This window comes from Protobothrops mucrosquamatus, unplaced genomic scaffold (genome assembly GCF_001527695.2).
Source record: "Protobothrops mucrosquamatus isolate PMUCROS unplaced genomic scaffold, P.Mucros_1.0 scaffold95, whole genome shotgun sequence".
In the NCBI taxonomy this organism is placed as follows: domain Eukaryota; kingdom Metazoa; phylum Chordata; class Lepidosauria; order Squamata; family Viperidae; genus Protobothrops; species Protobothrops mucrosquamatus.
Window position 1 is genome coordinate 1,820,443 of NW_015386470.1, and position 13,404 is coordinate 1,833,846.

The 13,404-nt window shown below is 39.3% G+C and overlaps 1 protein-coding gene across 1 annotated transcript in view; it reads left to right on the forward strand.

The window, feature by feature from the left end:
* LOC107284478 (fatty-acid amide hydrolase 1) overlaps positions 1-9,616 on the forward strand; it is a 33,687-nt gene extending 24,071 nt beyond the window's left edge. Inside the window, exons 9-14 of the mRNA XM_015812541.1 lie at positions 2,586-2,685; positions 3,309-3,349; positions 3,971-4,010; positions 5,703-5,811; positions 8,100-8,245; positions 9,428-9,616. Coding sequence (XP_015668027.1) covers positions 2,586-2,685; positions 3,309-3,349; positions 3,971-4,010; positions 5,703-5,811; positions 8,100-8,245; positions 9,428-9,616 — 625 coding nt within the window. The remainder of the gene's footprint in view (positions 1-2,585; positions 2,686-3,308; positions 3,350-3,970; positions 4,011-5,702; positions 5,812-8,099; positions 8,246-9,427) is intronic.
* Positions 9,617-13,404: the final 3,788 nt, after the last annotated feature.

The window sequence follows — 13,404 nt, forward strand, 5'->3', positions numbered from 1 at the left end:
ATACAGACTGCGTACGGTCGGTGAGGAAGGAGGAGAACCACCGCATAACGGTGCCTCCGACTCCCAACTCACCGAGACGCCGCAGCATGATACCGTGGTCTACGGTATCAAAAGCCGCTGAGAGGTCCAAAAGAACAAGGACAGAGGAATGCCCTCTGTCCCGGGCCCTCCAGAGATCATTGACCAACGCGACCAATGCTGTTTCCGTGCTGTGCCCCGGCCTGAAACCCGACTGGTATGGGTCTAGATAGACAGTTCTAAGATGGCGGCACCTGGATCGGCTGTGGCTCCATTGGCTCTCGAAGGTGAATAATTTTGGGAAGGATATTAAGGGATATAGGCCACATGAGCAACATGGTGGAAGTAAGGTAAGGTAACATACGACACCGACAATCTTTGCTGGCATGGCGAGTTTCTAGCTGTTTCGGAACCGTTGGTGAGACCGTTAAAAGTCGTTAGCGCTGTTTGAATTTTTTCTGCCAGCAGCAAGATCTGACTGCTGGCCTAGCGACGGATTCTATTGCAAATCAGGGCTGTTTCCAAAGGAGGCAGAGGAGGAGAGGTCATAGGGCTTATGAAGCGAAGGAACTGGATGAGGCTGTCGGCAGGCCCAGAGGAAGAGAGAGAGGCTTTTGGAGGAGTTGGTGGCGGCGGCAGCGTGCTCCAGGGGCGAAAAGAAGCAAGGCCTCTTTAAGGAAAAGGTGGAAGAGTCAGGATCAGAAAAAGGAAAGGAGGCGAGGTTGTCATGCAGGAATACAAGCTGATTTGAGGGCTAATCCACATGGAGCTCCTTTTCCATCTGTCCTGTTTGCCATCGTTCGCTCCCTAGAGACAAAAATGGACGATCTGAAACTTGAGCTGGCCACAAAGAAGGAGTGTATATTGGAGGTGGTGGCCCTTTGAGAGCTGTATGCAACGAAATTTCATTTTGATGTATGCCGATTGGTGTCTTGTGGAAAACGAAAGAACTCTTACGAATTCCAGAGGGGTTTAGCAGAGAGGTTTATTGCGCAGGTTCAGAGGCATATTAGAGATAGGCAATTCTGAACGAGGAGGGCGGGATTAGACTTCAGTTTTTATACTACCCTTCTTTCAGGAACAAAGGGACTACACATGTTAATACACTGTAATACATTTGGATCGTTTCTCACGGGCATACAATGGAAGGTTTTGCTACATACAAAGTATCCATGTGCAATGCGCATTTGGTTAACCACATATTACTGACACAGAACTTTCCCAGTGAATTTTCCCAGTGATTATGCATTACATCATTGTTCTAGCAATTATGCAGACACATCATTATTGCAGACAAATCATTATTCTAATAATTGTTCATTTTACTACATTAGGTGTACATTCAAAGTGACAATAAAGTTGTTGTTGCTGTTGTTGTTATTGTTATTATTATTATTATTAAACTAAAATAAGTTCAAATAAAAAAAGCTTTCAGTATAACAGAACCAAGAAATCAGCCCAGGAGAGACTTAATTTATTCAAATCAGTTTTCACTACAGATGAACAACCTGTTTAAAAGCTTGAACCATTTTATGGACATTTTTAGAATGTGCCTTTTAAAAGTGGAAAGACATGGAGCCAGCACAAAATAAAGAGTCCTTAACGAATTTCAGTATGTGACAGCTTTATGCAGTTTGTAATTGAAGTCAATTTCTTAGTTGGGGTTGGAAGAAAATTGCAATAACTTTTTGAAAAAAAAATGGCTCCTGGGAGCTGCCAAAATTGACAGTGAGTTAATTTTAATGTCTATCTTGCATAGGAAAATTGAAATATAATTAATACAATTAAATGTGCAGAAGTGAAAGCATTGTTGAAGAATTGGATAGGGTTTTTTTCTGTAGAAAAGGCCTGCCTTGTTATCCCTCTAAAATGATTTGGAGAGCACCCCAAACATGTTGATTGGGCATTTAATAGACATTGGATGGATCATTTTAACCCATAATGTATAGCAGTTTGTTTTATTTTGGGTTAGTGTGATAGATGAACTGAGCTGCTGTAGCTTATATTTATACTAGGATCTGACAGAACACCAGGTTATTATGGTTGAACTTCCCAAAAAGCTCTTGATAAAAATGCCTCATTGAAAATCCTTGAAGAAATTTACAAGTAATGAGTTAAGAGGTCCTTCTATAAATCAGTAATTGGTTAAAAAAAAGTTTAGGATGAAGGTTAGAATAAATGGATACCTTTCACAATGGAGAGAAGTAAGATTCTACATAAAGCCCACTTCTACCAAGTATACAGATTGCGATCACGTGACTGCGGAGTGATAGCGCAACATTTTATGATTGCTGGAAAAGCTTTATTGGCCGTAAAACACCCTTTTCAAAACCCTCTGTAATTCTAGACTGTCGTTAAATAAACGGTTTTGACTGAAGGACCACCTACATGTCTGATTTAGTAGGATTTTTCTCTTGGTTTACAGATTAATCAGAATTGCTAATTCACATGGCAAACAGACATTTCTGGATGCCAGCAGTGATAGCTGATGTCTAAAGATAGCATCCATTTTGAAAATTACCTTAGCATTTTATTTATTTACTTGGATTGTCTTGGTTGCCTTTCAGTGAAGGTGAACCCATAGATCCAAATCTAAAGAGTACCCTGCTGATACTAAAATTACCTTATTGGATACGAAGATTCCTAGCCTGGATTATCAGCCCAATAGTAAGTTACATCTATCTTTATTTACCTGGAACAGGGTTTCTCAACCTATGTTCAGTTATCTGTGTCTCTGTAATTGGCGAGTTCTAATGTGACAGAAAGTTCCTATATTTCCACTCCCTCAAACATGTCATCCCTATCACTAAGAATTAAGTTCAAATATAGCTGACCTTCTCGTTCCCTGCTCCACCTTTTGGATGACAGAGTTGTCAGCTAGTCACACCAGGAACCTGTCTGATCTCCCAGTCACTGCCTTTTGTCTCCCAGTTTCCATGGCTGATGGTGGACTGAAACCTGAGTCTCCATAGTTCTAGTCTTGTGATTTTAACCACTACCCTACACCAATTGTCAATATTCTAGCTTTGGCATTCTCATAATTAATATAAGGACTACATATTAAAGTGATGTAAGTTATATCAGGCTGCACTGAAACAATTGAGCCTCCTTTATCTTCACCCTTTCAAATGGGTTGGGACTATTGTTCCCCAGCCGGGGAAGGCTAAAGAAATAGGTTGGTCTTTTTGGGCTAGTTGTGTTTCATTCGAAGTGTTTCCTGTACTATAAGTCTTTAGCACTTATTTTTACATCAACCCCAAATAGGGCATTTTTCATTTATTTTTCCTTAGGCTATTCGTCGGTCAATAGGTTTGAGCAACCTGTATGAAAGGTAAATATTTTTGGTGGGAGATTAAAGCCTTCATCTCTTAATGTTGCCTTTGTAGTAAAGTAAGCAGGTGGATTTTTTGCTTCCTGATTTTATAGATCCTGTTTGGATGGAATTAGTGATAAATATGCTTTTAACCAAGCAGAATTTTTGACTTTATAGGCTAAATATGGGCTGAAGGAGAGCATTGTGGGTTGGGGAATACTGCTTAATCCATTCTTAGTTTGATTTTTTTTCAGTCATTCCCCTTCTCATACCAACTTACAGGGGGAAGTAATTTGGGCTAATAGCAAAAAAAGAAAAAAAAAGATATATATATAGTATAGGAGGATTTATGTTTACCAGAAGAGATTTTTTTAAAAATTACATTTTCTTTCCACTGATGCTTTTTACAAATATTTCTTGATCTCCATATTGATGATCTCAGGAACAGTTAAAGTGATAGCTTTACTGACATTAATATACAAAATGTTCCCCTAGTCCAGTGCCTAATCAGACTTCTGCCCAGAGGAATTAAGTCAGCATAGCTGTATAACCCCAGGTTGGGGAAAGCTATTACAGGTCATGAACATAGGCAACCAATTCCATGCATCTGCAGTTCATTTATTTTCTTTGACTTTTTAGGTCTGTAAAAGAACTCTGGAAAGACCACGTGGAAACTGAGGTAAATTTTCTTTTAGAATCTGTCCAAACTGCATAAAAATCTTGTATGTGTAACTATTTTCTGAGGCATTAGAGAAAATAGCATGGTCTTTTTCAACTTCAGACCACAGATTTAAAGCAACCATTAAAAAAGTATTACATACTAGGAAAACCCAGTAAGTCTTGAGATCATTCTTCTATAGTCTGATGCCTCCCAGTTATGTTAGACTTCTCTACCTCCCTTTCTCTTTAGCCATTGGCCATTTTTGAATAGGGGTGTTGGAAACTAAAATCCAATATATTTGGAGGATGTTAAATCAGTAAAGATGGCCTTGTTGCGAATGCTGCCTTTGTGGATATTTCAAAATGAAAAACAGACATTTCCTGTTTGGGAAACTATTCTTTCCTTTAAATAATTGTTTTAAGTTGGATATCAGATGCTTGTGAACAAAGATTTGTGGTGTCTGCAGAATATCTTTTGCAGGGGAAGAGCAGAAGCTGAAATAGAGGATGAGATTATAACTTGCGCATTTCTCGTGTCTTACTATACAGCTACATAGATAGACCTGTTTATTTTTCTTATACTCATGTTGTTGCTCAATGAAATTTTCTGTGTGACAGAAATACAGATAGTCTTCACTTTACAACCACTACTGGGACCAGAAACTCCATGACTTAAGTGGCATAGTCGTTAACCGAAAGATCACATGGATGAGCTGGACTTTCATCATCCCCACTGTGGTTGATAAGTGAATCACCCCAAGTGGTTAACTAAGACATCAAATGGCCGTGACTTATAATTTCAGTGCTGGCTTCCCCATTGACTCTGCTTGTTGGAAGCCAACTCTGAAGGGCGCAAATGACAATTGTGTGACCACAGGACACTGTGACTGTCACAAATGCCTGCCAGTTTTCCAATTGCAGAACAATTGAAGTTTGATTACGTGGCTTTTGAGATTCTACAAGAGCTATAAGTATAATTTTGTACTTATAGGTTGCAATTGTGAATAGTTGCTAAACAGAGCAGTCATTAAACAATTACTACCTGCACAGTTTAGCATTCTCAAGAATGTATTGGATAAATACTTATTTGGTAACACCATGTGTTTCCTAGTTGCACGTTAAATCAGGAAAATATTTTTTGTTCTAGAAAAAGAGCATAAAATGCTATTGTATTGCAAGTCAGGCCATGGGTTCATCTGGTAGCCTCATCTCTCTCAGGTTATCACACTGAGGCCATTCCCTGCCTTATTAAATTTAGCATTTCTTGTAAGGGAATCCACTGTTGAGTTGGTAATATTGGGGGGGGGGGGTTCTATCCAGTGGCACAGTGCAGTAAGTCTTTTACTGTGGAGATGGGGAGAAAAAGACCAAATTTTGGACTCAGTATTTTCAGAAGGGAAGCTTGGGATCAGGTAGATTTTTGCTTTAAGATCCTCAATTAACAATTCAAATCTAAGGAAGCTATTTTACATTTTAAAACAGTCTGATTTAAGGGTTGAAAGAAAGAAAATACATTTACACTTAATTCCCAGGAGACCGGATACATGGTGTTCATTCATAAAGTCGTTGCTCAAAGAATAGCAACTCAAAACCTTTGCTGTGCTATCTGTCCTCTTGCCCTTACCAGATGCCGCTGTATTTCTGGATGCCAGGTTTTATTCATTGAAGAATAAAGGTAGCCGTGATATGTAAATCCCTCTCTTATCATTAGGAATACTGCAGAGAATTCACTGAAGAATGGAAACAACTGGAACTGGATGTACTGCTTTGTCCTGCTATAGGTCCTGCTTTTAAGAGTGGGTCTTCTGGAAGACTACCAGGTACTTAAAAAAAAAAAAACTTGGAAAACTGAGTTTTAAAAAGCACATTGTTATCCTTTAGATCCCATGGTGCGTCCTATTCTTTTTCAACCAGATGTGAGTAAATCTTAGGGCTGTGATGTGCTTTGATGTTGGACAAAAAATTCATGGGGTGATGCAGAGGGGGTACAAATATGATGCTTGTTTGCAATTCTTTGAACCAAATGCACCTTTTTCTATGGCGGTACTGTGCCTAGGAAAAGGGGTGGCTGCTTTAAGGTGCTTGCAGTTTTGAATCTGAAGCATTTCACAATCCTAATATATTCCTGTTATGGATCTTGCCACATTCTATCCTGGCTTATACAGTGAGGGAAAAAAAGTATTTGATCCCCTGCTGGTTTTGTACATTTGTCCAGTGACAAAGAAATGATCAGTCTATAATTTTAATGGTAGATTTATATTAGCAGTGAGAGACAGAATAACAACAAAAAAATCCAGAAAAATGCATTTCAAAAAAGTTATAAATTGATTTGCATTTTAATGAGTGAAAGAAGTATTTGACCCCTTTGTAAAACATGTCTTAGTATTTGGTGGCAAAACCTTTGTTGGCAATCACAGAGGTCAGATATTTCTTGTAGTTGGCCACCAGGTTTGTACACATCTCAGGAGGGATTTTGTCCCACTCCTCCTTGCAGATCCTTTCCAAGTCATTAAGGTTTCAAGGCTGACATTTGGCAGCTCGAATCTTCAGCTCCCTCCACAGATTTTCTATGGGATTAAGGTCTGGAGATTGGCTAGGCCACTCCAAGACCTTAATGTGCTTCTTCTTGAGCCACTCCTTTGTTGCCTTGGCCTTGTGTCTTGGGTCATTGCCATGCTGGAATACCCATCCACGACCCATTTTCAATGCCCTGGCTGAGGGAAGGAGGTTCTCACCCAGGTTTTGACGGTACATGGCCCCGTCCATCGTCCTTTGATGCGGTGAAGTTGTCCTGTCCCCTTAGCAGAAAAACACCCCCAAAGCATAATGTTTCCACTTCCATGTTTGATGGTGGAGATTGTGTTCTTGGGGTCACATGCAGCATTCCTCCTCCTCCTAACACAGCAAGTTGAGTTGATGCCCAAGAGCTCAATTTTGGTCTCATCTGACCACAACACTTACACCTAGTTCTCCTCTGAATCATTCAGATGTTCATTGGCAAACTTCAGACGGGCCTATACATGTGCTTTCTTGAGCAGGAGGACCTTGTGGACGCTGGAGAGTTTGGAATCTGATTGATTGATTGCTTCTGTGGACAGGTGTCTTTTATACAGGTAACAAGCTGAGATTAGGAGCACTCCCTTTAAGTGAGTGCTCCTAATCTCAGCTCGCTACCTGTATAAAAGAGACCTGGGAGCCAGAAATCTTGGTGATTCATAGAGGAGCGAATATTTATTTCACTCATTAAAATGCAGATCAATTTATAACTTTTTTGAAATGCATTTTTCTGGATATTTTTGTTGTTATTCTGTCTCTCACTGTTAAAATAAACCTACCATTAAAATTATAGACCGATCATTTCTTTGTCAGTGGACAAATGTACAAAATCAGCAGGGGATCAAATACTTTTTCCCTCCCTGCAAGCAAAAGAGTTCATGTGGCATGTTTCATGTTGATACTGAGCAGCTTATCTCAGTAACAATTTATAAGAGGTAATTATATAGCTGCTTTTTAAAATGTCTGTCTAGTTCTCTGTACACTTAGACAAAAACTTTGTCTAGGGATTGCCAAATCATTCCTTATGGAATCATAATGTTGGATCTTGCTTTTCCATCAATAAAGGGCCAATTTAAAGGCTGATGGATGGCAGTTTTCATTCGATCAGCCTTCACAAACTAATACCCGTTCATTCTTCTGAGAATACATAACTACAATTTTTGTGACAGGGCAGACAGTATTTCTAAAATTCTTCTTAAATAGATTGTAGACTTTGGGAATCTAATTTAACAATACAGTTTCTAAGGTAGTCAAATGATCATCAGCATCCATATAGCCTCTAGAATACAATTGTTTTGAGTGTCCTTTTAAAGAGCAGAAAGTTACAGACAGCACATAACACTGTAAACACGAAACCTTCTGTGTCTGAACATTTTTAGTTGCTTGAGATTGGCTTCAGCTTTTTCAAATAATTTTCTCATCTGTAGAGTGGGGAGGAGATATGTGTGATCAGAGTTATGAAGTACTGTCTTCCTTGTACTGTTAATCATTGCAAGTTGCTCAAGAGAGCTGGGTAGCCATTTAATGTGCCCTGTGTTTTTTGTCTGTACAGAGGTCATTAGTTATAACATATTATATAACTTGTTGGACTTCCCTGCTGGGGTGGTACCAGTTACAACAGTGACAAAGGAGGACGAAGAGGAGCTAAAGAATTTCAAAGGACACTACAATGATTTGGGGGACAAACTCTTTGCAAAGGTACTTGGCTTTGCCTCATGACAGTGCCTAGCAGAATTTATAGGTAATCCTCAAGATTCGACCACAGGGGAGCCTGTCCATTATGGTCACATGTCATGATGGCCATGAAGCGAGATGGCCTCACTTAACAACTGCCTCCCCCTGTTCTCTCTGATGCGGTTGTTAAACAAAAAGGCAGGTTGTTAAGTGGAGCACGGTGTGCTTTAGGTATGGAGGACTGTCTGTCAGGGCCCACTTCAAAACCTCATCCTAAGAAAGCAGAACTCGTGGAAGCAGTTTCTTCCAAAAGGAACTTTTATTAGGAGAAGCTGATAGCAGGCATGATAGGCAGGATCTGAGGGTTTTTCTGCTCAGATCCATAGGTTAAAAGCAAACCTCAGCCCAATAGTTCCTCCGGTCAGTTTGAATGGGCCAATCCTCAGGTGTTAAGTCTGTTGTGGGAAAAGAGCTGATAACACCAGTCTTTCCCAGGCTTGCAGCGATGTTGTTGGGTCTTCACACCTTCCCTTCCAACATAAGCCAGATGTCACCCCAAGGTAACATCAAGGGAGAGACAGTTCAAAGAGCAAATATGCAGAAACAGCAGAAGGGATAAAAAAACAAAGAGACAGCACGCAATGTCTTCCCCCCTCCCCTTCAGGAGTATGGCAGAACCCAGAGCAGTGAAGTAAAAAGAAATAGAAAAGAGTCCCCATTAATACTGTATGGGTTCTGACACTGCCCTGGGTCTCCCAAGGCCTTCTCCAACCCTGAAACACCCACATTTTGTGTCACCACAAGGAACTGTGGGCAAGCTGAAAATGGCAATACCTTCTGAAGGACAGCCATATGGCCGGAAACACGTGGCCTGTCCTTTTCCCCCCAACATGAGGCTCAGAGAACTATAAAAGATAAGGGTGTGATAGATGTGGGGGAGTAGTCCAAGGCCTACAGGGTCCCAGGGGAACAGGATGGGGGAGAGAGAGAGAAATGGGGGGATGCTGTAGAGTCCCTGCAGTCAGTCGTAAGAGCTAATGACTGTAGGGTTGCTGCAGCAGCTGTAAGTTCGAAAGTGGGTTGTAAGTAGCTTACAGGAGATGTGTTGTAACTTCAACGGTCATTAAGTGATCATCCTTATCTCGAGGACTATCTGTATTTGACGCTTGCTGTAAAAAAACTGCTTTCTTTATGCTGTCCTTGCAGGCAGTGAAAGAATCTGTGGGGCTCCCTGTGGCTGTCCAGTGTGTGGCTCTGCCCTGGCAAGAAGAGCTCTGTCTCCGGCTCATGAAAGAAGTGGAGAAGCTAACCGGGGAAAAATCAAGGAAACAATNAACAATAATTATAGGGTTAAGCTTCACACACTTTTCATTAAAATGTTCAGTGCCATTCTAACACAATAGATATAAAAATGTACCAGGTCTGAAATAATGAAGTTGAAGTTTTTGACGTGCTTTTGGAATCAGAGTGTCTGTGGATGGAACAGATAGGAAACATTTGAGGAATTGATTTTCTCTGGCAATTATGTACATGCATGAACAGAAAAATCGGACATGTGATTGTATACTTGGGTATGATATTATTCTAGTCCAAATGTATTAATAAAAATAAACATTTCCTAATCTTCCCTGAGCAGAGGTGAGAGTATGTTTCTCAGTTGTTCAGCAATTTAGCAATATATTAATTGTCAAGTGGTTTTAAGTTTGAAAATGAATAACTCTTGGCATCGATTAAGACAGGCTGAAGTCCACACATTCTTTTTCTTGGACCAGTTTTTTAGGTTCCTAAAGCTCACTACAATTCAGCTAAATGTATTTGCTCAGTTTGCTGCTAATACAACATTCTTTTCTGGAATTACAACTTTTTGTGAAACAATGGCATGGCTTTATAGAACAAGGACTTTTCCTCCCAGTTTTACATATCTGCAGCAAGCCTACCATCCCTTCTTCAGTTCCTATCTGATCATGTTTCTGCCCAATTTTCAGTTTTCCTCCATTCAATACACTGGAGGCCTATAAAAGCAAATTGCAATATGAATAAATAATCCCTATTTATTAGATTATATATCCTTTCTTTCTCCTGAAACACAAAACAGTATATATAGCATTTCAATTGTTATAACAACTCTTTTGAGATAGATTGAGTTGAGAAGTAGTGATTGATCCAAAGTCACCCAGTGAATTTCCAAGTTGTGCAGTTGAATCCAGTCTTTGTGATCCGTTTGAACATCCAAATCCACACTAAATGTATCATTTCCAAGCCAAGTCATCCAAATAATATGTATACCTCCCTCACTCCCTTCCTTTCATGCAGGCCTTGACATTTCCCCATGATCATTGGACAAACAATGTTAAAATGGATGGTACTTGTACCAATAATAGATCCCAAAAGAATTTGTAGAACTACTGGAAAAAGACACATTTTGTCACTGGTCTTTCTCAACTGATAGTGTGCCATTGCTTAATACACTATGAAGTCTTCATCTGAATTTCCAACTTCTCAGGAGCGTTAGATATAATACTATATCACAGATGAACAGAGACCTGATATTAATATCAAAATAGAGCAAAAGGCAAGTCAGCATTGTAATCAAGGCTTTTCACCTATTTTCAGTTTAGATCAGTGTGACAATAGTATGCGTTTTGCACTTGGCCAAGTACAAATCTGCATTCTGATTCAAAGATGATGGGCTTTGCAAAAGTAAGCCTACTATAATGCACATAAAGAGAGTGTCTTTGCCCCAGGAAAGATCTAGATTGTGGGCAAATCCTTCATGATATTCAACTCAAATTATTTATAGGGGAGAACAGCCCTGCTAACAATAGGGCCACCAATCAAAGTGTATTTTAAAGAGTTCCAGGGGTAGAAAAACTTCTCCAGAGCCACACCAGATTTCAGAGATTGAATAATAAATTTGGTTTTTGAAACTAACACCTGAGACCAGGGAGGAAGGTTTTCAAAGGTTAAAGTATCCGTAATTTGCTTATATGGGAGGCCCTGGTTAGGAATAATAGCAAATAGAGCTGCATAAAAATCCTCCCAAACTGAAGCTGGAATGGGAATATTGAATTAGAATTTATGTTCCTTCAATAAACCTGATGTAATATTCCAGAAGAAAACTGAATTTACCCCTTTTGCTGAAAATTCCAGATCTGGCCATATTTTGCCTGTGAAAGAAACTTTTTCAGAGGCTATCAGTGTCTCCAGAAGATGGTAGAGGACAGGAAGGCCTGGAGGAACGTTGTCCATGGGGTCGCGATGGGTCGGACATGACCTCGCAACTAACAACAACAATCAGTGTCTTGTAATCAATGTAATATTTAATATTTTAGCATAGTTTTTTTTAATGGTAGTGCATTGCTGTAAACAGAATAACCTCAAGTTGAACTTATTTGCTGTCAGTTTCTAGTGGGAAGTTTATCTGTTACATTTTTTTCAGTGAAATTCATAGATCAATATATTGAGTGAGGATTTTATTCAGACCTTGGATACAGAAGGAAACTGAGTTTCTCCAATGAGCCTGTTCAGAGTTCAGAAATTCAGGATATTGCCTTAGTGTCTTCCTTGGCCTAATTGAGCCTTCTATTCTGCCTGACTTTGAGATTAGCTAATAATCTTTTATTGTGAGATACAGATAAATTAGTATCCGATTTGGCTTGGAAATGGACTATGATTGATGATCGCTATCTCCTTCACATGTACTTAGATGTCTGAAGACAGCCCTGTCTTGTTTCATGTAAACATAGATAGTCTAAAATCATGAATAATATGTAAAAGGATATATAAAACCAGGTTCTTTACCTCCTAAACTATGGAGGTTACAGTTATTGATCAAGGACACCAGTTGTCAGTCCACTGCATTTCATGTGGGGTCTCTAGAAAGCCAGAATGGATCATTGATAAGATAATCCTCAGGAATAACTCCGAGTTGTACAACATTGTGTAAGGAGGGACCCCATCTTGGCCCTTAACTCTTCTGCTAAAATTATATGGTTTTAGGATGATTTGACTTTATCTTTAACATTGTCTTTTCTAGATTCACCCAAATATTAGGAAAAAAACGGGGGAGGCATGTGGGGTGGCAGATATATTTAGCAGAACTGTTTTAGAACATTTATATGAAAATTTTATAGCTAAATAATTGGGAGAGTCATCTCTAGGAACTGATTGTAGTCCTTGCTAGCCCAACTTTGCTTGGCAATTATAGTCAGTCCTCCTGATGCCCGCTCTTTAGTCTTATATTCCCTTGCAGGAATATACCAGGATCTAAATTAATCTTTTCCTCATTTGTAGTCACCCATGTCTCTTGGAGTGCTATGAAGTCAAGATTAGAGAGGAACTCTACCAGGTCCCCATCTGTTACTTTGGCTAGTAATATTCCAAGTTAGTAACTGGATTGGACCCTTGCGCTTAATATTAGTGAGGGTGCTCGGGAGAGTATTGGAATTGGAAAATAAATTTCTCAGTCATTCAGCGGAAGTTATATTACCCCAAATTTAAAATTCAAAAATGCTACTGAATTCCTGAAAGCATGGCATTTAGCCAAATCAGACATCAATAGACACATAGAAATAAACCAATTTTACATACCATTCAAAAGAGATAATAAACAATTAAGAAGGAAACAAAAAGACCGGAATACATCCTCTCTAGCAGCTTGCCCCCAAATAAGAAAGGATTAACACCTCACAAACAATGAAGCAGAAAACAATACCCTAATCAAGGAACTACCAGAGAGAAAACCATACTTCACCAATACTACCTGGAAAAACTACTCTATACTGCATAATAGGAGGCAGATCTCACATTCACTATCACTGATGATGTTACCTAGTCAGGTAATGAAATGTCTGGAAGCAAACAACCAAGTTAAGAGAACACCAAGGATTTCACAAATAGGATACTAAATAACATCACATACTGTAGCAATGTTGAACCTCATGCATATACAACTAACCGAGAGCAGATTCCCTCTGTTGGTCAGAAAAAATATCCTGAAGTGAAACCTTCTAAACTCATATAGTCTCCCTCTCTGACTTAGAACCTTGGCTGTCTGGGTTCTCAATTATTCAACAAGCCTACACAAATCAAGCAAAGACTTCTAACCAATGTACAATTTGATCTTGGTATACTTTATGTTGCAAGGAAAATCTTCTAATTTCATTATTTTTTCTATGCAGTGG